The sequence below is a fragment of the Cydia fagiglandana genome, chromosome Z (assembly GCF_963556715.1).
Source record: "Cydia fagiglandana chromosome Z, ilCydFagi1.1, whole genome shotgun sequence".
In the NCBI taxonomy this organism is placed as follows: domain Eukaryota; kingdom Metazoa; phylum Arthropoda; class Insecta; order Lepidoptera; family Tortricidae; genus Cydia; species Cydia fagiglandana.
Genome location: NC_085959.1, coordinates 16,561,797 through 16,589,652, shown reverse-complemented (window position 1 = coordinate 16,589,652; position 27,856 = coordinate 16,561,797). Strand labels below are relative to the sequence as shown.

Sequence of the window (27,856 nt, the reverse complement as noted above, 5' to 3'; positions counted from 1 at the left end):
TAATTTGACAAACGATGTACCAAACATCCTGTATACCGTACAAAACTGAATTGGACAACATAAGGATTCCATTGTAACATACATAGGGCAGAAGTACCGGGTTTGGACACCTATGCACCACTTTTGGCCAGTTTAAATTTGAATCAATATAACTAAGTATAAAATAAACTATTATATGGTACGGAAATATGTTTTTGGTTTTTAAAGATTGGAGTTTTGTTATAAATAAATTTATTTTATCATGTATTAAGACCATAACTTGCCACAAAGGGTAAAGTGGCCACACACGGTAGGTTCTGCCCTACTCGTAAGGAGTACATACATTACAAACATTACATACCGGCAAAAATTTAGGCAGGATATAACTATTTGCTAAACCATAAGAAATAAGTACTCTATACTCACTTAATTTCATCATACCTAGTTTAGACTGTAGTTTCTCACAGAATACTATTAAATGCAACTTCGGCTTTGGGCAACATATCCCCTTGAGTGAATAACATGTTGTCTATGATTAATATCTAATACAAGGATGACAATTTTACCGTTACATCGGCGAGCCATTGCAGTTAGCGAATTTAAACATGATAAAATTATAACTATACAATTACGGGCAATGCAGACAGAAATCAACTGTTTTTATATAACACGAGTTTCTAAGCAAAACTTAAAGACGGGTGTGCCTGACCACGACTCGGTACGGTCCAAGGGTTGTTCCATCGAGTAAAAGTTGGTACGTTGTATGTCCGTATGGTGTTAGGACTCTTAAGTAGGACGCAGCTGTGAGGAAAAGTGAGAAGAGATATGCGGACCGGACCAAATCGCGGTTCGGTACGCCCTTCTACCAGTGCTTTTTAAAGCCATTTAACTCAGATGATTGTTATCTTGTAGGTAGTTGCGCTACTTGTAATTATACTCGATTTTTTAAATCTTATCATATTCTACTGTAAAAGGCCACATATTGCCGATATAGGGAATTTAAAATATAGGCACTTAAACTTGTCTTTGCTGATATTAATTTAGATAGCCTGATGATATCTAGTCTTACTCTCCTCGAATCTGGGACAGGAATGCAATAAACTTTTTGATAGGTATACCTATGTTTGTACCCAGATTAGTTCAATACTTTACTATATCTCCTATAACTCTGTGGTTAACATGTCGAATTCCCTGTTTCTTAGTAGCACCATTATCTATTAATCATTGTTAATAGTTTAATAGTTGCATAATATAATAAATTAGTATTTTGATAATTGTAACTAAGGCTTAAATAACATAGTATAGACTAATTATGAAACAGACTGCTTAGCCACAATTGGTACTTTTTTGCTAGCAAGGCTACGCACAGCCAAGCTCATACGATGCGAATGCTCCCGCAGGCATAAGACCTGGTTTACAGCACACCGTATCGGCGGGCATTTCCTGTCCATTCTAACACTCACTCAAAAGGCCTACTAAGAATATGCTTTAATTATGTCGAAAACTGCGTCTTTCGTGCCGAAAATGAGCGCAAAAAGCCCAAATATGAGCACTAGAATGTTTTTCCAAATTAAAAATTTGCCAGGTCCGAAGCCGATGTCCCAGTAGGTGATAACCTCAATGAACGCCGGCGCTATCAGGCCCAAGATGGAGAAGCAGAAAGCGCCGATGACGCCCATGAAGGGTCCTATCGTGGGCACCGCCACGGCCAGCATCACGCACAGCGTCACCATGATGGTGCGCATCACGTAGTCGGCCAGGTCGGGCCGCTTCGTGAACTTGTCCTTGATGCAGCTCCACATGATGTCTACGCACACGAAGAACTGCAGCCCGAACGTGCAGTATACCGCTATGGCGATCGAGATTTTCACAATTTGGGCAGGACTGTAACAAATAACAATATATTTTCGTACCTATTACATATATTCTAATCTACACTTTCATTTAGAGACTCGCTCGGGAGAGTTCGGGAGACTAGCCCAGTAGCCATCCCCACTTTACCTACCTAACTATCACATCGACGAAAAATTTAAACATATCTTTAACGTTGACTGTACCAAATAGATATCGTTTTCAAAATGGGATAAATCCTATAGAGATATATCGGGTGGGGCGTAAAAAAGGAGCAAAAAATTAAACTGTAGGCTGTAGTGACAGAATGGCGGGTGTACTCCTCAAACTGACCAACATATGTTCGGAGACTTTAAAAACATCTTGTGTTGTGATTTTTAGTACACTTCAAAGTTTATTCTAGTATTGCGAATTTTTGAGTAAGTTATGTTTAATGTGTGACAAGCAAAGTCAATTACAATGATGATGGCGTACATTGAAGATTTTATATTTAGGTAATTTGTATGAAAAATAGAAAGTCCTTCTAGACTTCATAATTTTTAAAAGTTATTGAACAAAAGTCCTTTAGACGAGTAAAATCTATGTTTCAATTATTTGCTCGTGTTACAAGCTCCACCCGGTAGATATTATGTGGGGTAGATACTTACATTTCATTGATATCCAGATTTAGTGTAATGGAATCTTCAACCTTGTCAAGGTATCTCAGGTATCCAAGGAAACCAAGAAGCATGTAAATGAGAGTAACTCCGGACATTCCCTTATTGAGAACTCCGCAGAACCCCAGCATCGAACGCGGCGTCTTCATGGCGTTCTCTAGAGGCATCACTACGCCAATAGCTTCCATGGCGAAGATCGTAAGCGAAAAGAATTGAGGCCAATTCGATGGTGATTGTATTAATTTAACTTTATCGAAATCCAGGCTGCCCGTGCCGACCAAGTAGTAAAAGGTTATGCCAAGTCCAACGCCCATAAAAACGTTAGCAATCATGGACACAGGTGCTAAGTACTTCAGGTTTCGGACCCAAGCCATGAAGATAAGAGGGAGAAGAAGCGCTATAATGAATATTCTTATTTCCACATCTTTTTCTTGAACATTCATGTAATGAGCCACGACCTGAGAATTAACAATTTCATGTTAGATATCGATAAGTAACTTAAAATAGTTATTTACGATAGAAGTGCGGAAAAGAGGAATGTGAATTACCTATTCGCACGTCTATCGTACAACGTTTTACAGTACATATGGCCCTTTAAACTTTTGACATACGCACGAAAAGTGCTATTTTACGCACTAGAGCGGGAAAATAGGACCATAATATGCACTGTAAAAAATATTTTCACATAGCTTTAAGTCTAACTAACTAGCTGTAACAGACCGGGGTACCGGACCGCGACCTTAGTCCGGTCCGAAGCCTGTTCGATCGTATGAAAGGTGGTCCGTAAGGACGCAACTATGCTATTGAGTGAGACTGAGAAACAGATGCTGACCGGACGTGTCATGTGACATGAGGTGTCATAGAGTTTAATGTTAATGATAATTTATTTTAAATATCTTGAATGTATAAATACCTGTAAAATATTTTTGGCCACTATAACCGTATACACCGAGCAAGTACCAAAGTAAGTCATGAACAGACTTACAAGGATGAAAAGTCTGAAAAAAAGAATTATGATAAATGCAAATAATCTATAACAAACAACAATTCCGCAATCGCAAACCATACTAGTGTTGTGGCTCTTTTTTCACTACTATTACAGATGGAAGGCAGGAATGAAAATACAAGAGAAGAAAGGGAACCCTAGAATTATTTATCTCTGCCAAACAAAAAATAATGCGTCGTATGAGGAAATTAAAAGACTGGCACAAGAAAGAAATGATTTGCGATTACTCCACATCCACTCCACAAGTTATGATGATGATGATATCTTGCAGTAAGTAGGTATTTATTGAAAATTTGGGCGTACCTTCACGTCTTATTTTACTCGTAGTGCGATGTTCTTTAACGGCTCGGCCACGACATTGAGTGACTTGCGATGCGACAGCGGTAGCAATAACCATAGATTGGAGCGAGACAGCGATCGGACCTCTCGTTCCCACCTATGGTTGTCGCTGTCGTCAGTCGCGTAATGTCGTGGCCCTGCCGTTAGTTATCACTCCGCACATAGCCAACATAAATTTAAATATTAATATTTTATTATTGTATTTGTAAAGGGTACCTGAAGGCGTTCCCCCACCGCTTGAGACATTCCGGGCCGTTTTCTAGCGCCGCCTGTCCCACCTCTGGAAAACTCATCGTCGTTCTTCTAGTTTTCTTATACAGCACGTGGGCGCATTTAATCTGTAAGGTATACGTCACTACTTAATGCAACATACTTCAGTAAGGTACCTAAATAATCTACACTAACACCAATCAGTATTCGCCTTGCTGTAAGCTAATTGACCGTACTAAAAGTCATAATTACTTATCTACTCAAATATTCCACAGTAAGAAAGAGTACCTACGAGTATACTCCTGACAGTTGCGGTCGCGGACGTGTTTTTTATTGGATTAGTTACCGCAAATCACGTTTAGTTACATCAAATGTAGCTGCATGTAGCTATTGTAGCTGTATACCACCTCAATCATAATGTCAGAATCCAATCATACTTTCACAAAACGTAAGTAACATTTTGTTCAATAACGTTTTCAACGGTTTCTGCTATGAGGACAACTTTGTGGCAATATTTATTGCAATACGAGGTACAATAGTCGAGGTAAGTAGGTATACTGTCAAACCAGAATGCTAATACATATTTAGTAGGTACTCGGCAATCTTCCTATTTTCTCATAGTGTTACACGATTGAAACACGAGTAGCACTAATAAAGATCAAAGTACAGTGAAACCTGGATAAGTGCGATCTCAAGGGACGAGCAAATTTGTCTCACTTAAAGAGGTTTTCCACTTACACAGGCTCCCAGTTAGCCAGGTACAAATAAATTTCTGTCTCATTTACAGAGGGTTCCATTAATAGAGGTGAGAATAGAGTTTATTTCAGTTATAGAGGTGGTTAATAAGGTATTTAGTAATTATATTTAAAAATAAATAAGGTAAAATAATCCTTGACCCTAAATATTTTTTTTAAGTCTGTTTAAATATTTTTTTGAATTTATTTTGAATGATTCTCCAAAGGATAGATATTTCAAAATTAAATTAAATTTGATACGGACTTCACTGCGTATTAGAAATTTAATAAATGAATTTTTTTTTCGTGTTACTTTTACTTATCAAAATTTCAGGTTTCGTTTAACTACTTACATAAATTAACTAAATCAAACTTGAAGTTGTTTTGACACAATTAGGCAAATGCGGAATTTGTGGATAGACTAAGAGTTAGTAAGAATACGGAAATTGTTCAATGAAGTCCAAGTTAGAGAGGTCATAGATTGACGTTATCTCAGATACAGAAGTCAATTCCCTATAACATTCTAAAAAACAATTAGGAAAATGTAATCTTATAAATATAGTCTCAGTAAAAGAGGTAAAATACACTCTCTGTCTCAGTTATAGAGGTAAATGTGACTATAAAATCACAACAACGAATCCCAGTTATAGAGGTTCGTTTTTTCTCAGTAACAGAGGTAATTCAGTGCTAAAGTGTCGGGACCGCACCATGAGTCCCAGCTATAGAGGTTTCTCACTTATCCAGGTCCCACTTAACCAGGTTTCACTGTATATTACGGGGCTTATGGATCGGTTATCTTTTACAATGTCGCCTGGCAGCACTGATTAATTATACCTACTATACTTATACTTCATATATTGATAATTTATATGCACATAAACGTAAGTACATACACAGCAAATAATCCAAATATACCTACGCAGAATAATTTTAACGGCTAATGCAAATTATCCAGATTTCCTGGAATTTCAGAACAATATTTAGTACCTGAATTTTCCATCTTAGTCACAATAATTTAATAGTTTTGTCGTAACTAGAATAAAATTATTCGCTTTAGCTGACACGCTATACTATAGCAATAGGTGCCCAATTGGTACCTAATGAAAACGGGCGATTATTTATAGAATTGTCTATAAAAACCGGGCAAGTGCGAGTCGGACTCGCGCACGAAGGGTTCCGTACCATAAAGTAAAAAAAAAACCGGAAAAAATGCAAAAAGAAAACGGTCACCCATCCAAGTACTAGCTGACCACGCCCGACGTTGCTTAACTTTGGTCAAAAATCACGTTTGCTGTATGGGAGCACCACTTAAATCTTTATTTTATTCTGTTTTTAGTATTTGTTGTTATAGCGGCAACAAAAATACATCATCTGTGAAAATTTCAACTGTCTAGCTATCACGGTTCGTGAGATACAGCCTGGTGACAGACAGACGGAGACGGACGGACGGACGGACGGACGGACAGCGAAGTCTTAGTAATAGGGTCCCGTTTTAGCCTTTGGGTATGGAACCCTAAAAATGACCCTATATTGCGTTGATTTACGCGAGCCATTCTTCGGGGTCGTACAGGTCGTACTGTTAGTGCGCTAGCTCTGAGGACTGTGGGAATTCAAATGTTTACCAGAACATAGGCGCAGTGCGTGCAGACCACGGCCACTAGTATCGTGAAGAAGATCCCCAGCACTAGGCCCGCGGATTTGAAAGCGAACGGCATGGCCAGGATGCCCGTCCCTAAGGAAGCCTTCAGCAGATGCGTCAGAGTATCATTGTTCCTGGTGACAGAAACATTAAAATACAGTTCAAGTAATACGGTAGTACTTATGTAGATTAGATAATGTAGAATTGTAGACACTTTTGATGCATAGTTTGATCCGCTGATTTTGATCCTGAATGTGCGATAATTAGTAAATTATGTAACTATGTCGAAAATTTAAAACGTTTTACGATACATGTGCGAATAGATAATTCGCCGATTTAAAACACTCCATCGGTCGTGTTTTAATCTATCGCCACTCGTTGCGAATTTCCTATTTTTCGCACTTGTATCGTAATGTAATCTTATGGGACTACATAACTACAAGAACATAATTTAGAGGTTCTGTAAGTATATCAATTATTTACTGTGTGATGCGGTATGTACGTACGATGTAGGATTGTCGACTTTTCTCTCCGTAAATGGATCAAAATCTCCTGCGGACTCGACGTCTTTTGTCATATTGTATCTGAAATAATAAACAAATAAGTAAGTAAATATATTATTAAATAAAAACAGAGGTAAAAAATAATGTATTTAAACAAAAATAGTAACACTTACTTGCTGACAATTTTCTCTTTGGATTTTTCATCTTCCGGCATTAAGTTTTCCAGTTCATGTTGCGGCTGTAAGCCGTTAGTTTCTTGTTTCTGAAAAGGAAGTCAACTTTGTTTGTATCGAACGTATTTCAACTAACATATCAAAGGTTTTCAGATAAAATATATTCGTTACTTACGGTGCCCATTTTGCTGCAATGGAGGCAGACCTTGGATTAGGATAAAGATGACGCGATCTGCAGGCAAAGAAAAAAATCACTAAGTTAATATTTAAAATAAAATGATCACAGGTAAACGTGGAAGTAATACACATACGAGGAAATGTAACATGATCGTATAGGAATGTGGTTCTGGTTTCGAATCGCGATAAGGTGCATGCCAAAATGTAGCTTTCTAGCACTAACGATCAACGAGCTCATAAGAGGACGGTCAACCGGACATGGCCAAACTATGGGGTTCCTAGTTGACTACGGAACCCTAAATATAGTGCTCGCAGTTTCATATATATGTATGTATAGGTACACGACGTGTTGTTGTGTGAGAGTCATCTTTATACGGCGTACAGTCGGAATCATCAATGTGAAAGCAATAACCGTTTATTATTATCAGATAGGTAGGTATATCGGAGCGGCAAGGGTTTCAAAAATCAACGTCTTGATAATAGAGACTTTGTTGTTATATTTGTGAACACCTTGGCCATTCCTATAAGTATCTGATGCGACTGTACCTACAGGAAACTTATTTATGTTATACCTAATGTAATTCGGGAAACAATAAAGTGAGCATTTAAAGAAGTTTCTATACTTTTACGTTACGAATATGGTCAGTATCCTTTTCACTCGCAACCGGAGGTGACGCTAGTTTACGTAATAAGTACCTAAGATTTGTTTGTGTACCCTACAATAACAAAAAGTCTCGCTCTGCGTCTAATACATACACAGATCAAGGCCAAAATTATGTTTTATTTATTTCTTTACGTCTAGTCGTAGTTTGCATTACGATACCTTTTCAACAGAAATACTCTTAAAAACATTGACTATATATTATTTCGTAAAGACGGGCCTTACGGGCACTACGAAGAAGCCAGTTCGTTAGTGCGCCAATGGTGAAAATTTCGTTGGCGCCCAACTGTGCATGTTCGCCCGGCATTATATGCAGTTTTGTTTCTCATTAAAAATAAAGGAATGACTCCTTTAAGTAAAATAAGCCAGCTTAAGGATTTAAGATAGTTTTCCTCCAGGGCCCGACTTAATATCTTTCCACACTGTATAAGTAAATATACATTACCTACCTTTAATTTGTTATTTATTAAATACTTAAATACAAAATACTGAATGCTGTACCCATATTAGCAGAATTGCTTAATAATACGTAGGTATATAATAAGCACATAAGACAGTTTTTAATTTCGGCATGAAAACAGAGTTAACGCGATATTCTTTTAATAACTATTGGCTTCGGTGGGACACGCTTGTGGTACATAGCGATAGGCCATAATATCTACTAATGATAAGAAAATGTGGTCACCCTTGCATCCGACACTGGTGTACCTATCTAACGTGCACGTGTTATGTATTTATAAGTAGGTTACATAATATAATAAATATTTTAGACGCAATTGAATCATTGTACTGTTCCATATTTTCTATATAAAAAAAATCTATTATATAATTATAATACTGATAAGGAATTGCCAATGACATAAACGGACGAACTAAGCATATCTGAATGAAATCGTTCATAATAACAGATAATAAGTACCATTATGAGCAAGTGTCTTGAAAAAGTAATTATACCTATGCATTTTCTATAATTAAGTATTAGAAAGATTACAATCCCAATGTCTACTTACTGCGTAATTGAATACTTATGAGTGATTTATTCCTCACTATCGGATTTATCGTTTTCCACTACGACTGGGAAGCGACAAGCGACTGATCGTTGCCCGCCATCGATCGCAAGTGCCCGATAACGGAGTGGTGCGTACGTATTGACATTCAAAGTTGACACAATAAATAACGAAATAACGCGATGTCAAACGTGTCGCCTATGACCGATAGTTACTGATATTATGTTTGAACTCGGCTTATTGGTTACATGATTTACATAAGTACGAGTAGGTATGTACACGTACAGATACCTACTCGTAGTGGGCGGGTCTCTATTGTTTCCCAAATAGTTTTAAGTCATAATGCATGTTTTGTCCGAATTTTCGTTAGTCATAATTGATTTTTCTCAGAAACCCGTAACTTTTCAGGATTGCCATAAAACAAATCTAACCTAACCTAACCTATCTATAGAATAACCTTAGGAAAATCCTGAAAAGTTAACGGTTTCAGTTTTATGACTAACAATAATATGACAAACAATACATTATGACTTAAAACTTTATGGGAAACAAAGGGACCCCGTAGTGGGTATGTACAAACAGCAACACTCCTAACTGGACATTGGTGTACCTTATTACTAAAGGCATAATAAGGTCCACCAATGTACAGTTAACAGTGTGGGCGATGGTACAGACAATGATTTTTTTAATCGAATACCTATGTGTACGAGTACGTTGTAATTAAGTAAGAATATATAAATAAAATAAATAAATATTATATACAGGAAATTTTTACGCAATTTTTTTTTTGTTAAAGAATGATAAATCCCGATAAGCCGTTCAGTTGGGCCTAGCTAACCTTAATAACTTGAACTACATATGTAGGTAGTAATACTTGTTATTAAGGAGTCAGTATTTTAAAGTGTGTAATTACCAGAGATAGTTACCATATGTATCTATGTATAAGCCACAACCCAGAGTCTCTTATAGAGCATTAAAACGCTAACTTATTAACAATATTTAACAAAGAATTTATTTAACAAATGCAAATCATCTGCTAACCATTATTCGTAGGTAACTAGGTAATAGTATACGTCATGGTATAAGTAAACATATTTTTTACAGTGTTTATTCAGCTTAATTTTATGTTTATCGATTAAATAAAGCTAAAGTGCGTCAGATCAGACCAGACTGATCAGAACTAATAGGTACCACGTTTAAACTGATAAGTGTCTACCAAAATCGGTTATTATGCCTAAACCGAAACTGAAAATTTTATACCTACACGTCTTAAAAAGTCGTTGAATCAAATTTTTGAGAGCATTTCTTTCTAGACAAACACAATTTTATGTTTTTAGTTAACAATGAAACACTTATAATTCGTTTAAATAAAAACCCATTTTTTAATGCGATCTCGATGGCAAGCAAGCATACTGTCCGCCCGGTCACCGTTGTCTATTATGGACGCCTGCAACTTTAGGGGTGTTAGTTGCACAAGCACCCCTAAAGCTGTAGCGACAACTATATCGCGTTGTCTTGATTTTTATCGCGAAACCCTAACTTCGGTTGGACACAAGTAAGAAGTAATTCAGCTACGGACTGGTTGAAAGCTTGATGCCGATTTGTATTATTTGAGTAGATAAGTAAAAGTCTAAAAATGTACTATAATAAAGTAGATTTAGTCCCATGACTCAGCTACCTTCTACTACCTACCTATAAAATCACCCGTCTGAGACAGGTAGTAGTAGTGTGAATGGTTGCCATTTCACCTCCTTGGAACCGTAATGTTTTGTTATTCTAGCCGTGCGTTGCTGGCGAACGTTGTACTCGCAGCACACGCAAACTTGCTGCAGTAGGCCAACCGATTGGCGCATGTGCAATGTATCTAATACACGTGTAAGAAATCACGCGTTTAGGTACATCTATGTTAATATTCTGACACTGCCAATAAAAAGTTGTTTATATGCTACCAAACAACACATTTACCTATTTAATTTACTTATTGTTCATAAGTAGAAGTTAGGTAGCTAAATACCTATTGTTGTGGTATGAAAATTAAAACTGTTATCGGTCAGCTAACTTGTAGGTAAGATAAGATAGAACTGTAATGTCTTAAGACATAAAAAACGATTTCTTAATCTAAATATGTACTTAGTCTTGTTGCGGAATTATTCTTACTTGCGTCAATCAGTTACTTACGTTTGCTATTAAAGCAGCTTACTCTATTAATACCCTAAGATTCATTGAAATTACTACAGATGTTTAAAATACTAGTTTGTTTATATTAGATTAGCTTTTTAACGTTTAAACTAAGTTCTTGTACGGAAGCAGACGCTCGAATGGAAAGCAATGCCGTTTATCCGTACTTAGTTTATTTACATCACATTTTAGTAATAGGTTTACGCTCCAGCGAAGTCTCTAAAAGACATAATAACAAAAAAGACTTTCGCCATTATTCGTATTTCTCAAACTTACAATATAGGTGACAGCTTTAAAAAGACACCGTTTCTTTAAATTCAAGAAAAAAATGCTTTGTTGATAAATCGGTCTATTACACAAAAAAGTGTCACTTTCAGTTGCGCTTACTTTAATAAAGTGAAATCGGGAAATCTTGGTGTGTTGTGTTTTTTTATGTACTTAGGTATTGATGCATATAGTAACAGGTAGGTTATTAGACAAGACAAAAGAGCAACTATACATTGTCTCTCGATTCCCCCGAAATAAAATGTCACCGGTCAGCCTAGAACTCAATGTGACAGGAAGTCTTTTATAGTGTATTTAAATGTTATTAGGTATTGCCAAATTATTATAAGAAGAAAAAAGAATAAATAAAAATACAGAGGAGGTATTGGCTTTCCCAAATTAATGAACCCGTGGCGCGAATTAGTTTTAATCTGAAGTACATTGCTGGGTGTTTGTAGTTACGTTCTTGACGTAATAATAATTTAAAGCATTGTCCTTGTTTAAACAGGTTCATTAGCGTTAACAATAGCAGCATCACACACATTCATTCATGTGAAATAATATTAACAGTTTATATGTAGGTATTTGCTTTTAATGACGTGTAGACGCACTACGTATAACTATACTATACGCACCTATAAGTATGTACCGACGCACCTGCTTTAAGAAACTAACAGGCCTATTCGGATTTCGAGATAATCACAAGATCTTGAGACGATTTAGAGATCAACTAGATCTACATCAGATATCTTACAAATATCTTTAAATTATCCATAGGTATCGTAACTTGTTGAAGTCTAGTAGAAATCTAATTCATTTTCCGAATCGAGCCGAAAGACTATTCTACCGAGCTGAACATCGACTTTGACGAAATTTTAAAGCATTTTATTTTATTTATAGCATTGTCATCATATCGTTATCAGCAGTGCGGCTTGGAAGTACCGTAAAATGGGGTGAGTAGTGACAAAACTGAGATTCATACCTCGATAAAAGTTTATTTTTACATGTGGTAAACTGATTTCTAAACTGAGGGCAGTTGTAAAGTTTTATGCAAATGAGAGGGTAAATATACCTAGCTTTAAAATAACCATACGAACACTATATCCTACCTAACTAGTTATAATATGTATATCTTTTCAATTTTATGTTTACACCATTTTTTCTTATCACAATAAATATTACAGATAGATTAATCTGATTTATTATTCATTAATGGTACAGTATAATCATAGTTACAAAATTTTCAACCTTTTTGATTTCTTATAACTTGTAATATGGTTTGTAATGTTAGTAATTGGTTAATTATAATTATCGTAAATACAGATGTCACATATGAGAGACAAACAACCATTAAAACATATTAGAAGTATCCTGTTGTTCCATTATCTTGCCCCTAATGACCTAGCTTCGACAAAACAATAGCCATGTCACAGTCATATGCATGGCTTATTCAGTCACTTAACACCGAACACACTGTCGCATTATGATAGTGCATAATGATTATACTGAACCATTTTTAAATATCGGACTATAAGTATAAGTACAACTACCGATGATATAGATTAGAACATTGAGAGGACTTTTGTTTCAAACTATTTCAACTTGTTAGATTCAACACTAAATAAAATTTTAACTTTGACTTCTGAACTTAAGTACATATTAAACATGTCAGCATATTTAAATAATTAAATATTTCGCTTACCCTGTGAGTTCATAATCTCTTTCATATATTTATCTGGATATTATGTAGGTACAATAGGTACATAGGTAGGTATAGGTAGGTTTTTCAACGAAATGAAGAGATCAATATTTAGTCGTATTTTTCACATAGAGTCTACAGTGCGGAAAGAGAAGAGTCGTGAAATGAAAAAACACTATAGGGAGTGTCCGCATGTTTCGCGACCTTCAGCTGTCGAGTGTCGATCATCGGTTTACTTCGGCAATTTGTACGGCTTATACAATTACTTCGTATTTTGTATGATGTACCTAAGTACTTTTTTGTGTTCTCTTCTCACAAGAAAAATCATCTTTACAGCATTGAATGACAAATAACCGTTAAATTTCATATATGTAAATGGGTCATACACACAGCAATTAGGTTCACTTCTCCACTGTGGGCATACCCAAAGTACCTATTGTATGAACACAAGGCCAGCATCAAGCTAGCAAATACAGTGCTTTTCCCTAAAAATTGCGCAGAAATACAATCAAATACAAATAATTAAAGTTCAATGTACGGCCCCGGCATGAGGGCATGACGCACCTCAAGAAAATTTAACGGTCAAGGTCGTAAGAAAAATAAAAAAAATCACTAATGGGGCGCTTCCTTTAAGCTTTTGCACGTGCAACCTAACGTTTATCTGCTTACTATGTCGAACGTAGGTACTAGGTACCTAATGACTTGTTTGAGAAAAGCTTTAATTTAGTTTAGATTTTATTTTAATGTTTAGCACTGACAGTTAGAAACTTTACCATCTCTAAATATTTTTATTTTTTTAATATTTTATCTATTGTTTGTTATTTAAATTATAGTTTTTTTTATGATTCGTCATTTGGGGACTGTATACATCTCTAATTAATTAATTGAATTGACATTTCTAATTTTGGTTTATTCTCTTTCTCTTGATTGTAAAATGTTAATTGACATGTAAAAGTGCCCTTGTTGCCTATTTGCTGTATAAATATTTAAGTTTTAGTTGCACATATTTTGAGACGGGGAAGACATGCTATGCACACATGATGGCAGTTAGTCGGTTGTTTGTATATCGTCGTTTCACCTTGTTTAAGGACACAGGAGCAAGAGGCAGTCAGCTAATGTGCTAAATGGAATATCATGATGAGTAAAGACCTGCGCGCTGGTAAACGGCACTCATCAATATTATGCAACATTCGTCATATAAGTACCACCACACGGTTACATTAAGTAGTGACATTGAATATATCCTTGTTATCACGGAATACGCGAAAGTGGTATGAAAGAACTATTATCTAAGTTTTGCAGGTAATTTATGAATTCATTGTAGGTATCTTACGGAATATGCTAAACGAATTCTGTTGCAGATTCTCTGGAGGCTTTATCCTTCTTTCTTATTCCGTAGTCGTACACTCTTGTCAGAGTGGTCGTGGTTACGGGTTGTCCTTTTCTATGTTTATTGCGGCTGTTGCGATACTCCTCCATCTCTCTCTGTTTGTGGCACTCCGAGCACACTCAGTCAGGGAACATTTCGTCGTGGACTTTATGAGATCCGTCCACCTTGTTGGAGATCGGCCGCGAGAACGTCGACCTTCCACTCTACCCTGCACTACCAACCGTTCCATCGACTTTTCGTTGCGGATGATATGTCCAAACATTTTCAGTATTCGCACTTGCACAATCGACGAAAGTCTTTGCTTAACACTCTCTTAACTCTTTTAGGATGGAGAGATTAGTACGGCGAGCCGTCCATTTTATTCTGTGTTTTTCTAATTCTTTGTGAATACTAAAACATAATTAAATATACTTAATATAGAACGTAAAATCTTTTTATCATTCAAATACCCACCAACACATAACATCTTTTAAAAATTTAATGGATGTTTTTAATACTTGTAAAATGTATTATTCCAGCAGTCTTTAAGTCGAGTTCATCCGACCGCACAATTAAGTTACGGTTAAGACAATTAAGATCTAAACACTCCGATTCTATTCGCTTGTCTTATTGGCGTAATGAATTACCTACCTCTGAAAAAGGCGGTATCTTTACTTACGCCGGTGGAAATGTTTACCTGACCCCGACACTTTTGAATAGGTAACCTCCTAAGACCCGGCTGTGCAAACATGACCCGCCATAAATGAACATTCAGTCTTGGCATTTTACTTGACGTGTGGTGCACACTCTACAATTGTACATATCGTATCGCAGTATATTTTACGAGTGCCAAACACTGTGTACTTAACACTCGTATCCTTGAGCTCGATCGCACCCGTGGTTACAATAACAACCTTATCTTATATACATGTGGATATTGACTTCTTAGCTAAAGATTTCTTAGATATAGATCAATTGAAAAAACATACTGAAGGAGTTTCGTTCCTTAACCTAATAGATAATGTTTAACATTATCTGACTGCAGCGAAGATATAAAATAAGTCATCCCATTAGGGGTCCCTTTCCCGTTTGAGATAAAAACTCTCGAAAAGCAAGTATTTGACTTTTATCTTTGTATTTGTATTGTACATATGAATGTCTAAGCGCCCCTATCCTATATTACATTACCTATACTTGAATATTAAACGCTTGCAGAAACAAACTACTTAGTAAAAGCTTTACGTTTCAGATAATTTCATATAAAGAAGATACGCATTCTAAGAATGTTGTTGATAAATGAGCTAGGTAGGATACAATCGGATAGGTAACACTTACTTGTATGGGATACCAAGTCCTACACGGGCGACTGATCCAGCGAAAGTCGAAGCCGGGTGGCCGCACTTTGCTAAAAAGGTCGTATGAATATTGAATTTCAAAAACAGTTGAGTCGTTTAGGGCTTTGGTCGTGGCCGGCGTCGCATTACGCTGTCGCAGAAGCCTTACACTTCTACAGAGCCGATTTGTACGCTTCAATTACTTAATGTACAGTCGACGTCAAAGATATGTATGTATGTATAAACTCTTTATTGTACAAAACACAAATTTATGGCACAGGATAGGCAGTACAAAGGCGAACTTATCCCTACACTTACACATATATGTTTACACTTTTGCACCTTACTCCTTCGAAATAAGGCAAAAAGTGTGTTTGAATTCGACTGTACCTACTGTGCCTACCACTGCTGCCACTTATGAATAGAGGTTTTTAGTGTTCCGTGCAAAACTTTGTTTACGGAACACTTATGGGATCATTTCGGTCTTGTTTAATTTATGTGCAGGCTAAAACTAGGTCCGAATCCGAAGGCGAATTTAACAATGACAATGTATCTGTCTGCTACCATCGTGTGATTTTCCACTTTGTTAAATACTGTTTACCACAAAGTAAACAAAGAAATTCAACCGATATTATTTATTGGGATTATAATTAATATGATTTGTAAGTAAGTTACGTCATGTCTAATTTTAGTGTATTTCAAGAATTAGTAAGTAAAGTCAACAATGAGAATGACTAGCATTCCTTGTATATGACGCAAGAGCACTAAAAATAGTTAATCACTGTTCACCTACTAAGTCCAAGTATTGATCCAGAGAATAGTGCTACCTACCGGCGATGGCGATGTCGCTTTTTGTGGTATTATTTTTTTCATTTATGCACACTCAAGGACGTAAGTTAATTAAAATGGTATATCAATGAAACTGGGGCTGTAGCCAAGATAACAATCGTTTATTGATCAAAGCCAATCGAAATGTAAAACTGTATCGGAATTACAAAGAGGAACGAATAGTCGCGTAGTGTCTTAAGTTTAGATTGGCGTTTTCAGTAACATACAGGAAAAATCGAAATATATATACTGTACAATGTCTGTGAAAATAATGACATACCTACTCGTATAAAAAACTAACGCCCCACCCGGCTTCGCATGGGTTAAGAAATTATACACCTATATCTTCCTCATGAATCACTGTATTAATAGATGAAAACCGCATGAAAATCCATTCAGCAGATTTTGAGTTTATCGCGAACATACAAACAAACCCAAACAGACAGATGTGACGGAGGGCTTTGTTTTATATGGTGTAGTGATATAGGAAACGACGGAACAAAGAAAGTACTTATGTTTTGAATATCGTAGTGGGCAGACTGCCAATACAATGCATTTATATCATTATTACGTAGGTACTTGCTACAGATCGAGTACGAAGTAATCGAATGGATGTTTTAATCAATTACTTCGTTTTTACAAGATTGGCAATGACAAATGCTAAAACGTACAGAAGCTGTTTGATTTTTAAACAATGATATATAATATCGCTGTTTCTTAAACTTTTTACCTATTAAACATAATGAATTTGGAATAGTTATAGTAAAACTTGGCATTTCACAAGTGCCTAAGTACACTTGGGTAATGGATAATGTCCATAACATAATTGCTATGTCACGCGGCCTGTCTAACCCAAATGCCGCTCTCGTCATTAGGACAATTACATACAGCGGTCTATATATTAGCATCTCAAATTTGTAATGAGGTACTCAAATATAGCTTTTCCTTTGTTCCCGTAAACTTAATAAGGAAGCGCTTTGTGATGGTTTAGGTGCGCATCCGCCAGTATTGAGCAGTTGACCACCCAGAAAAAATATACCTTAACCTTAGCCGTCTTATCTTACCATTGATTTAAAGACTGCCCTAGTTAAATCGAAAGAAAGCATACCCTATGTATCTTCCATCCATACCTACGTGGAGAAATAAAAACTATCACCTAAAATACGAGTGATAACGATAAAACAAAGATATCTCAAAATAATATATGTACAGTCGAGTGCATTTTAAATATTTTATACATTTTTTCACATTATTGCAATGGGTTAAGATGAAGAAATGTGTACATATTTATGCACTCGACTGTACCTACATATTATACAATATACATATATTTTAATTACATATCTCTTTACTACTCGTATAAGATGTACCTATAGAATAACTAAATCGTTGCAAATAGAAAAAAAGTATCTTTATGACATGTCCTCTTAGTTATATCTATATATATCAGTTTTATATTTTTAATTCCTATATTGCACCAGTTTTTTTAGTCTGGCAGGAAAATATTGATGTTATTATAGCTTCTTAAGCATTTCGGGTGCGGCAAATCGAGGGTGTATATATATGATTTAATTTCGTATAATATTAAGACGCATTTAATATACTTAATACGTTTTTAAACCACGTTTTATACTTGTTTTCGTTCGTCTAGCGATCGAAAACGAAGAAATCAGGCATCGAGTCGATGAAGTTATATTTTTGGCAACCGAAATGTGATCTAAAAAAGCGCTTTTCAAAAAATGTGCTGGTTGAATCTGCAGCAAGTTAAGTAAATAAGTACCTATATATTAACCCTGAAAAGCGGGGTTTGAGTTTGAGCGTTATGACACGTGCCGCCTCGTCCATTGAACTTTTAGGCCACTGTAGTTTTTAGGTCGTACCTATTATGCGCAGTGCTTTTAAGAAAAGCGTTATTATTACATACCTACTTACCTCAGTTGGAATAGGAATATGTTTACCCTTGAGTTGTACCTCCATGGCTATTTGAAGTGCTCTTGCCTGTCGGGCACACCATGCAGCATAGAAAATTGATTTTTATCAATCTTTTATCTGTGATACCAATTACCATTACTGCCTCTACAATTTTGGTTTGGTTTGGTTGATATTTATTATAGAACTATGGTTGAATAATGATATAGAGTCAACAAAGTATGTACATAAACTACGTAGGGCGATTAGGGTCGAAGTTCGAATTATGTCTTAAGATAAGAATAGGATGTATGTATAGATAATATTTAAAAACAAAACTTATCTTGCTGTCCGCACTTAACCTAACTAACTATTCAACTACATATAGGTATCTGAAAACTATTGAGTTAAAAATTAGTTAAATTTGTACGGAACCCACAGTAGGCCAGTCTCGCACTTGCCTGGTTTTTTATTAGGTACTTATCTATTCAACTAGATTTTGTTATAAAATTCAACATGTGTCAGGGATCCATGACACTATTGAAACAACATAGTTTTATCGAAGTTTTATACAATTTAACTACGCTATTACCAGCATGTACCTAAATCTAGACGATAAACCGATAATAGTCACCATGCCTAAATGTATCGTAATAAATTGGAATGACAAGGTGTCGTATGCACAATATGCACAGTGGCTAGTTCATAATCATACGTCGTCCGAACATAAACTTTTGTTTTAATACACACCAGCCATTCGATGTACACTACTGACCCTGATATCTAGGTACCGATATGATTAACGGAACTTAAAATTACGTTGTGTATTAAATAGCTATCTATGGGCTTAGGTAATCGTGTGTCGTCCCAAATTCAAATATATCCTGTTCAAATATATACTGTTATTATTATACGTTTTTGGATTATCTAGTGTTTCATCCCAAAACTACTAAAAACTGACCCTTTATCAATATCGCACCAGTGACGGGTTAGTTCCCGATTCGCCGGATTCCTGTATCGCTGGATTTACTTTAGTACGGCACAATCCGAATAGTATACGAGAATCCTACGAAACAAGAATTCGGCGAATTGTGAACTAAACCCGTACCGGTGTAATCATATGTCGCAAGCTTCAAATAAAGTGCAGTCCTACCTACGTAGATTCAGCAACACTTGAAATGCTTAGTCAACACTACTCTGTTCCATCCATAGAATTGATAAATCGCTAGTGCATTGTGCCTTGTGCCGTGCAAGTTTCCACATTACTGAGTTAAGTGTTTAATGCGTTCTGTAATTATTTACTCCGATGCCATTTATTTATGTTTCTGCATGATGTAGTTGTCAGCGCGTGTAGTTAGTCGCATGATAAACTTTAAATTGGCTGCAGCCAGGATATCTGTATACCGTATACTGGCATAGGTGATTATAATATAATTAGTGATGGATGTTTTATGGTTTTTACCCCTGTTCTGCCAAGGAGGTGTCAAGAACAATTGAACAGGTGTTCAACTTCATATATTTTGTTCCATTGTCAGAATCGTTATTCCTCAACTGTTCATAAATAGTTAACATCGTCGTTTCATTAGAAATTAATAGGTCAAGTAGATACTATTCGATCGAATAATCCAAACGATTTATACCCATTTGGTAATTTTATGTACCTATTGGAAAGGTATCACGCGTAAATAGCAAACGACGTTGTTTTACAATAGTGCAGGTTGCAATACTTGCACTCCACTTACAATTATTATTTAGCAATATGCGTGGATACATTGGATATATGTACTTAATGGTTAACAATTTGAAGCCTGAAAAGTTTGTTTAAAATCGTGAATTGAATCGATTACACATTTTTAATGGAGGTCTTAGCGATATGCCCTCTGTGGCCTTACCACAAGCTTGTCACTGAATATGCTAGCGGCTAGCGTATGCGTAACTTACTTTCTATATGCATCACTCTCGTACTGACATATAAGTGCGAGCGAGATGTACCTAAAGTAAGTTACGCAGACGTTAGCGTATAAATATGTCAGTGTCAGGATTATTTTGTTTATAGTGGTAAACAAACACTAGTTTTACAGACAAGAATATACGACGAGTTAATATCGTGCTAATAATATTCGAGACATCCGAAAGAAAAAGTTAAATCTTAAGCGCTGCGAGGGTTTCAAGTCACACAAAAGTTAAACGTACTTTGCTGTTGAGTGAAACACGAAGTTTTTCACCCAGCAAGGAAAATACACTTTGAATTTAAATTTAATTAGTCACAAATACCTAAATCACTTTATGCAATTTAAAATGTTGAAGTCACGATATGTTCGAACTTCGAATTCCATATATTATTTGCATTCTTGAGAATAATAACTGTTTCGTCTTCTGTTTTTAAACAATAAAAAGAGCTTTTCCGAGTCGGTGTGGTGAAAAAAACAAAGAAAAATAGAAGAAGTTAAATATGTAATGTCAATATTATTTCGTAGCTATATGCTATTATTTCAGCACCAAGTTAATTTAGCGCTCACCTCATACCTCGAAACATTCAGGACAATGTACCTTTAAAACTATTACCTAAATAAGAGGTTATAATGCACTTAAAGCCGCTGTAGTTAAGGATGTTCGCCATGTGACGAGCTGTTATATGAACAAGTCGAATTCTCTTACTTATGTCTATCGATCGACTTTAAATGAGGCTAGTCTTACGCGTTGTGAGTGGGACACACGTTAAATAATTAATAAGAACTTGCCATACCTTATATCTCGATAAAATATCTAGGTACGTCTTCTACCTTTAGGCAGTTTATTCTAAATATTAGGGTCCAATCATGTAAGTACATCTTAGGCCTCACTTTCTGACTGCCTTGAACATTATGATTAATGTAATTGTATATTTTTTTATCACGACGCTTATCATGCGTATGTACATATTGTACATACCTACGATATCCTGATGAACACGAATTTAAATAAATTGTATGAATTAGGCACTGTTTTTTTCAATTTTAGTTTTTGTTCACTCATACTTATTATTAGTTAGGTACATTACACATTTTAAAGATTGATAAAAATGCGTTACTACCTAACTATATCACCTACTTATCAGACGAGTTTGCGAGCTCTAAAACTCGCATGTCATCGGCTCATGTTTAAAAGATATTGAAAACAGATACCTAGGTGACTGTATGCATGTCTAAGTAGGTATTATACAGGGCGTCCCACGGCGATGCCACATGGAGGGAAAGTACCTTAAATATCATAGATAGCATATTTTGCTGAAAGAAGACTTCATTTTATTTTTAAAACTTAGTAAAGTTGCATTCATACACTTTTAATTTTTTTTGAAAAAAAATGTATGGAAAAAAATATCGCGTCATTGGAGGAAAAGTACCTTAATTATTGTAAATGAACATCTTACTGAAAGAAGACATTATTTCGATTTAAAAAAACAAGTTGAATTGCATTTTAAATAATTTCATGGTTAAACCGGGAATCGAACCCGCTACACGAGAAAAATTTGGCAAAAAAATAATTCTCACATTGAAGCCTTTCGATCGGTATGACAAAGCTACAAGGTATTTTTTTTTCTCGTGTAGCGGGTTCGATTCCCGGTTTAACCATGAAATTATTTAAAATGCAATTCAACTTGTTTTTTTAAATCGAAATAATGTCTTCTTTCAGTAAGATGTTCATTTACAATAATTAAGGTACTTTTCCTCCAATGACGCGATAATTTTTTTCCATACATTTAAAAAAAATAAATTAAAAAAGTATGAATGCAACTTTACTAAGTTTTAAAAATAAAATGAAGTCTTCTTTCAGCAAAATATGCTATCTATGATATTTAAGGTACTTTCCCTCCATGTGGCATCGCCGTGGGACGCCCTGTATATGTAGATATGTACTTACTTATACCTTTATGCATAACAGGTTACTTATCGACAAGATTCACAAAAATTTGGAAACCCAAAAACAAAGTATTGAATAATAGTACATTTCGATGCTAGTGCGGAAGGTATGTCATTACTTCACGAGTACCGAGATATCTTGCCACGAGCCGCAGGCGAGTGGCAAGACTCAGGACGAGTGAAGAATGACATTTCCGCACGTGTATCGAACGACGTTTTTTAATACAGTTGCGAAAAAATAAGAAAAACATTGTTAATCGTACACTAAACAAAAGTGGTAACAGTGACAGCTCGGTTAGACGTCGTCTTTAAGTATATTATATCTATGGGCGTTTGGCAGCTATTCCGTTCCATTCAGTCAACTTATTAAGAACGGAACTTTCAATATTGAATATTAAAAAATAAACGTGTTATAATGATGAAGAGGTAAGTAATTAAATATGAAATATGTAATATTTTTCGTATTCTTACATTAACGGTAGGTTTTTATGCTGCTTACGACGTTTAAAGGAAACTAATATTAACACTCATCAATAAGTAGTCGTGAATTGGAACAAGTATAAATTTAAAAAAATTGGAAAAGTAAAAAGCACTAGTTCGAGATAACCAACTTTCCGCACGCTAAACAGCTACGTAAAGTAGCACTTTTTGAGCAACTGTATTAAAAAATAAATATCAATACCAATGTAGAATATAGGTACTTATTACCGCTTTCATTGACCAAGTGACAGAGAACGTGTCCGTTTTAGCTTAGGCAAAAATTATATCGTATGTCCTGATATTCTTAGCTACAGGTGGCATTTCTGCCATAACTTACTATAACATAATTATGTACATATTTTTCTGTTAATTCAGTTTTTGAAATTCTTTTACAAATGGCGGGGGCGTGGGGATTCGCGAGGACAGCACAGCTCACAGAGCCGCTATAGTTATCATCAGTAGATAATATCTACCTACACGGGTTATTCAATTAGCACAAAAAACTGTTGAGTAGGTATGGATATTTTTGAACCTTCCCACGCAATTTGCGCTTTTCTTACATATACACATACCTACATATATTATGTCTGCTATACGTGTCAACGTGTAAAACTGTCTGTATATAGGTCATAACATCATATCAAGTTATATTTTATTAATTCGCAAGGAAATATCACAAGGGTAGTACTTAACGCAACAAGGAAGCTGATAGTAATGTGCTGTACAATATATGTACATAATAATGTCCTGACAGCTAAACTAGTGGCTGCGTCATTAAGACTTATTATAATAAATGTTATTTAATAACCTATCTTGCATATTAGGTACATAACAGAAAAAATACAGCCAATCAATAAACTATGCGACAGTAAAATAAACAGTTTGCCCAAACCGAAAGCAACATGACAGGGCTGCTACTCTTATTTGAATTATTTAGTGCCACAATGGGTCATTTTTTCACATCCTTCGTCGCAGGTAGGTATGGGCCGGGTCACAGACAAAAATTTCTAACGGGGTTTCCGATAAAAAGTTTTAAATGGTTTCAATTATGAATGGGGATATTTAAGAATCAGTGACATTTAAATCATTATTTAAATTTAGAACAACTAAAATAGACACTCAATTGTTAACATTGAATAAATTTATTACGGGCCACCGGTTAATAACTGGCCACGAAAAATGAACTACATATATTCACCTATGAACAGAATTCATTTTAGTATAAGGTGTCAATAACTAGCCACCTTACAGTGGCCAGTAATTGATGAATTACCCTACATTGAATTAAAGACCGGTCTAAATAATGAAACTAACAAACTCGGTGACTTCACTTTAGTTACTTAATTACTTAGATACTAAATAGATTGGACTAAATTAGTAATTAGTTTCCCACTATCTTAAATAAAACCTATGAAAGGTCATTGACTGACACACATGAAAGTATGAATATGTTACTCTACATAAGTGTATTGTTTCCAAAGTGGGTAAATGACCGGCGAGGGCTATGCATTAAAAAATATTTCGCTAATAATAGCTAGATGTCTAGTTAAATGCGTTGGCATAGGTAGGTAACAGAAGTTTCGAAATGTTTGTGAACTATAGATAAGGAACAAGTACATTTATTTAAGAATTGCGTTAATTGTAGGCTGAGTAATATTACTCTAATAAAACCTGAGCAACATGCGACATCTGGGTTACACACAGGATGCAAAAAATACCTACTAAGCTATGGTAGAAATCAATAATAAGTAGACATAACGTAGACATCGATCGTATCAGTCAAACAAGTGTCAAAATGACGACATCCATATGTCGGCGGTGTCGATTCGCGCACATGCAGTGATATCAATACGGTACGTAAAAACTTATTTTCTGACACAAACACTTACCCCTCCGACCGAGTCTCGAATTGGCTGCCGGCTGGCTATAGGTTATGACTGAAGCACTGTGCCACGTGCTTTAAAAATAGAATAGGTAAGCGACACGTCCGACCGACGCACGAGTGAAAATTGTAATGAACGTAGCGAACGAGCGGGCGTTCAGAGCGGCACGACGCGCCGGCGGTGGCGCTCGGCCGAATACAATACGGTGTTGGAGCCGCAGCCCGAGCCCGCCGCGCCGAGCCCGCGGCGGCTCGTTCGCGAGCAACTGCCTCGGAATGTTGCATCATGCCGGCCGCATAGTATTCCCGCGTCCCACATGACCCACGTCTGGCGCCCTTGGGGCTATACCATGTCCATCGCGAGTATCGCGACACCAGTGCAAATTCATTCAGAGCACGTTACTTTCCGTAAAATAGTAAGTACATTGTGCAACATGGGGCGTAAGTTGAATATTGCAAACGAGAGTAAGTTAAATTGCGACGGCTTGCAATATTATTACGCCCCGAGTTACACACAATGTTTTTCATCACACTTACGATACAAAAATTAAGTATAAAAACAAAAAAACTGTTAATTATGGCACTAGAAACTTCATAACTCCCTAGGACGAACGCTTTTTCTATAACTCCAGCTAAACCTGCGTGCAATTCCATATTTACTGAGCGAGTGTGATGAAAAATTACTTGAAAGATATTTAAACAAAGCTAGAAATAAAATAATTATTAATCGAATACGTGAGTTATGATTGTTATGAATGTTGTTTTTTAGGGTTCCGTACCCAAAGGGTAAAACGGGACCATATTACTAAGACTTCGCTGTCCGTCCGTCCGTCCGTCCGTCCGTCTGTCACCAGGCTGTATCTCACGAACCGTGATAGCTAGACAGTTGAAATTTTCACAGTTGATGTATTTCTGTTGCCGCTATAACAACAAATACTAAAAACAGAACAAAATAAAGATTTAAATGGGGCTCCCATACAACAAACGTGATTTTTGACCAAAGTTAAGCAACGTCGGGAGTGGTCAGTACTTGGATGGGTCACCATTTTCTTTTTGCATTTTTTCCGTTTTTTTTTGCTTTATGGTACGGAACCCTTCGTGCGCGAGTCCGACTCGCACTTGCCCGGTTTTTTATAGACATTTTTAAGATTGTAGATACATAATGAAGGAATATAAAATAAAAACTGGCCAAGAGTGGTGGGCTCTAGCCTGAGCCTCGGCTGGGGGTTGATATAAAAAAAAATAGAACCCTTATAATCTTATAAGTGATCTCACTTTATTGTCCGTCAGTATACGTCTGTCAAGACCCTTTATCTCGGGAATGCGTGGATGGAGTTCAGGTCGACAGCCCCTTGACTCTGTAAAAAAACTTCCGAGTTAACATAAAAAGAGATACGACCTTTTATGTCGCAAAACTCGCAAAAAACCTACATTTCGACACTCTCAAGGGAATTAAAATTAATAGGGTACTTTCCGTTGATCTAGGACTATGAAAATCGGCAAGTAATATTGTCTTACACTACAAGTACTTACCTGTACTTAACAGGTGGTAAAGGAAATTAATCTGAAAATTACAACTTTTGTAAAAGAGTCGCGAGTCCCACTCACACTTGTCCGGTTTTTGCAATGTTTTAATTTTATACTCGTCTCCGATTCACACTTGATCACACACTTGTTATATCAGCAATAGAAAGTGTCAAATCGACCATTTACCTGTAATAGGTCATGAGATGGAGCCCGCTGACAAACAGTGTTTGACGCAAAAAACGGACGGACAGACATCGTATGTAGCTTAGCAATGGGAGTGGGATCCCTCTGGGTATGGACTCCTAAAAAATTGTTTAAACGATTCTATTCTAATATTTCTACTTCCACCTCTGACAAAAAAAAATACGTTACCTACAACCTACAACTAATAAAGAACAGTGCATAAAAGTAAAATCTTGTTTTAAGAGCCTATTGTCTTAATTATCCTTGCAATCGAGATGAAAATAGAGTAAAATATTTTATCCACGACCTTGGCACTCTCACGGACACGACACGAGGGATGTTTGATGTTCTTATAAATGCGTCATTCCACGAAAAAGTAACGCAAGTCATGATTTAATTGTCCATTTTTGATGCAAATTAAAATAGATATCATAGGCACCCTGGTATTTCGGAAGAAAAAAAGTTAATTATTGCTACTTTTGAGGTTAGAAAAAAATTTATCTTAAAAAAACGGGATTGTATACAGACACAGAATAAATAATAGTACAGAGAACAAGACTTTATATTTGTGACATACCTAAGTAAATACCACGATACCTAATAACGAGCAGTCGAGCAGTTACGTCTTGAATAGTAACAGGTAATATGTATATTATAACATTGCCACTGCTTCTGGAGGTTATTGAGAAAAAACACTCGGATTCTTGTAAGTTTGTTGTAAAAACAATAATTGAAGACCTATTGTTTCGCTATGGAAGTAGATGTTACGCTACAAATACAGTGTTAATGAACGTGTAATGAATAAGGTTACACAATCAAAGTTAATCAATCCTATATTTTATCAAGATTGCGTTAGAGATATTTATTGTTTAGATATATAATGGCTAACTATTCCGTCCCTAGCTGTGAGCACAATGCCGTGAAGGTGTAATGTAAAGAAAGAAATTCACGAAACTTTATTTAAAAGTATATAACTATTTATTTATATGCACCATTTGTAATCAAATTGTATTGAATCAGTCGATAATTCAAATGCATTTAATTATATAACGGTACTGACAATAAAAAATATATAATTGTGTTAAAATTCCATGCAAATACTGATTGAGTTCAGGCTCGTTACATTTTAATAACGAAAATGTTATCTACTTTATACCGCTCCGTTTCATATATGTACCTAAATATAGTAAATATCCCCTTAGTAACCGAGAGGTTAATTTCTGATTGGGAGCTGTCTTATAAATCTTATAATATTTAGTTACACCTTGTTTTGTCATATACTCGTACACTGTAGTTTGTCAAAGGACTGATAGAATCATACTATCTTTGTCTTGCACTAGTACTAGCACCCAAAAGAAAAGTTTGTTTGG

At 35.9% G+C, this 27,856-nt stretch overlaps 1 protein-coding gene across 1 annotated transcript; it reads right to left on the bottom strand.

The window, feature by feature from the left end:
• Positions 1–1,337: 1,337 nt before the first annotated feature.
• Positions 1,338–24,986, bottom strand: LOC134679043 (proton-coupled amino acid transporter-like protein pathetic). The gene is made up of 9 exons (XM_063537855.1): positions 24,784–24,986; positions 7,266–7,322; positions 7,091–7,179; positions 6,921–6,998; positions 6,398–6,548; positions 4,048–4,169; positions 3,400–3,484; positions 2,478–2,944; positions 1,338–1,863 (listed from the first exon to the last, which is right to left on the bottom strand). The coding sequence occupies exons 2-9, from the start codon at positions 7,272–7,274 to the stop codon at positions 1,455–1,457; spliced, it is 1,410 nt and encodes a 469-aa protein (XP_063393925.1). The 5' UTR covers positions 7,275–7,322; positions 24,784–24,986; the 3' UTR covers positions 1,338–1,454.
• Positions 24,987–27,856: the final 2,870 nt, after the last annotated feature.

Bases quoted from the DNA above. Each gene is read 5' to 3' on its own strand.
- LOC134679043 (XM_063537855.1), bottom strand. The intron at 4,170-6,397 runs GTAAACATTTGA...TATACCTTACAG, and splicing joins CGCACTGCGCCTATGTTCTG to ATTAAATGCGCCCACGTGCT. The intron at 1,864-2,477 runs GTAAGTATCTAC...TATTTGTTACAG, and splicing joins AATCTGGATATCAATGAAAT to TCCTGCCCAAATTGTGAAAA.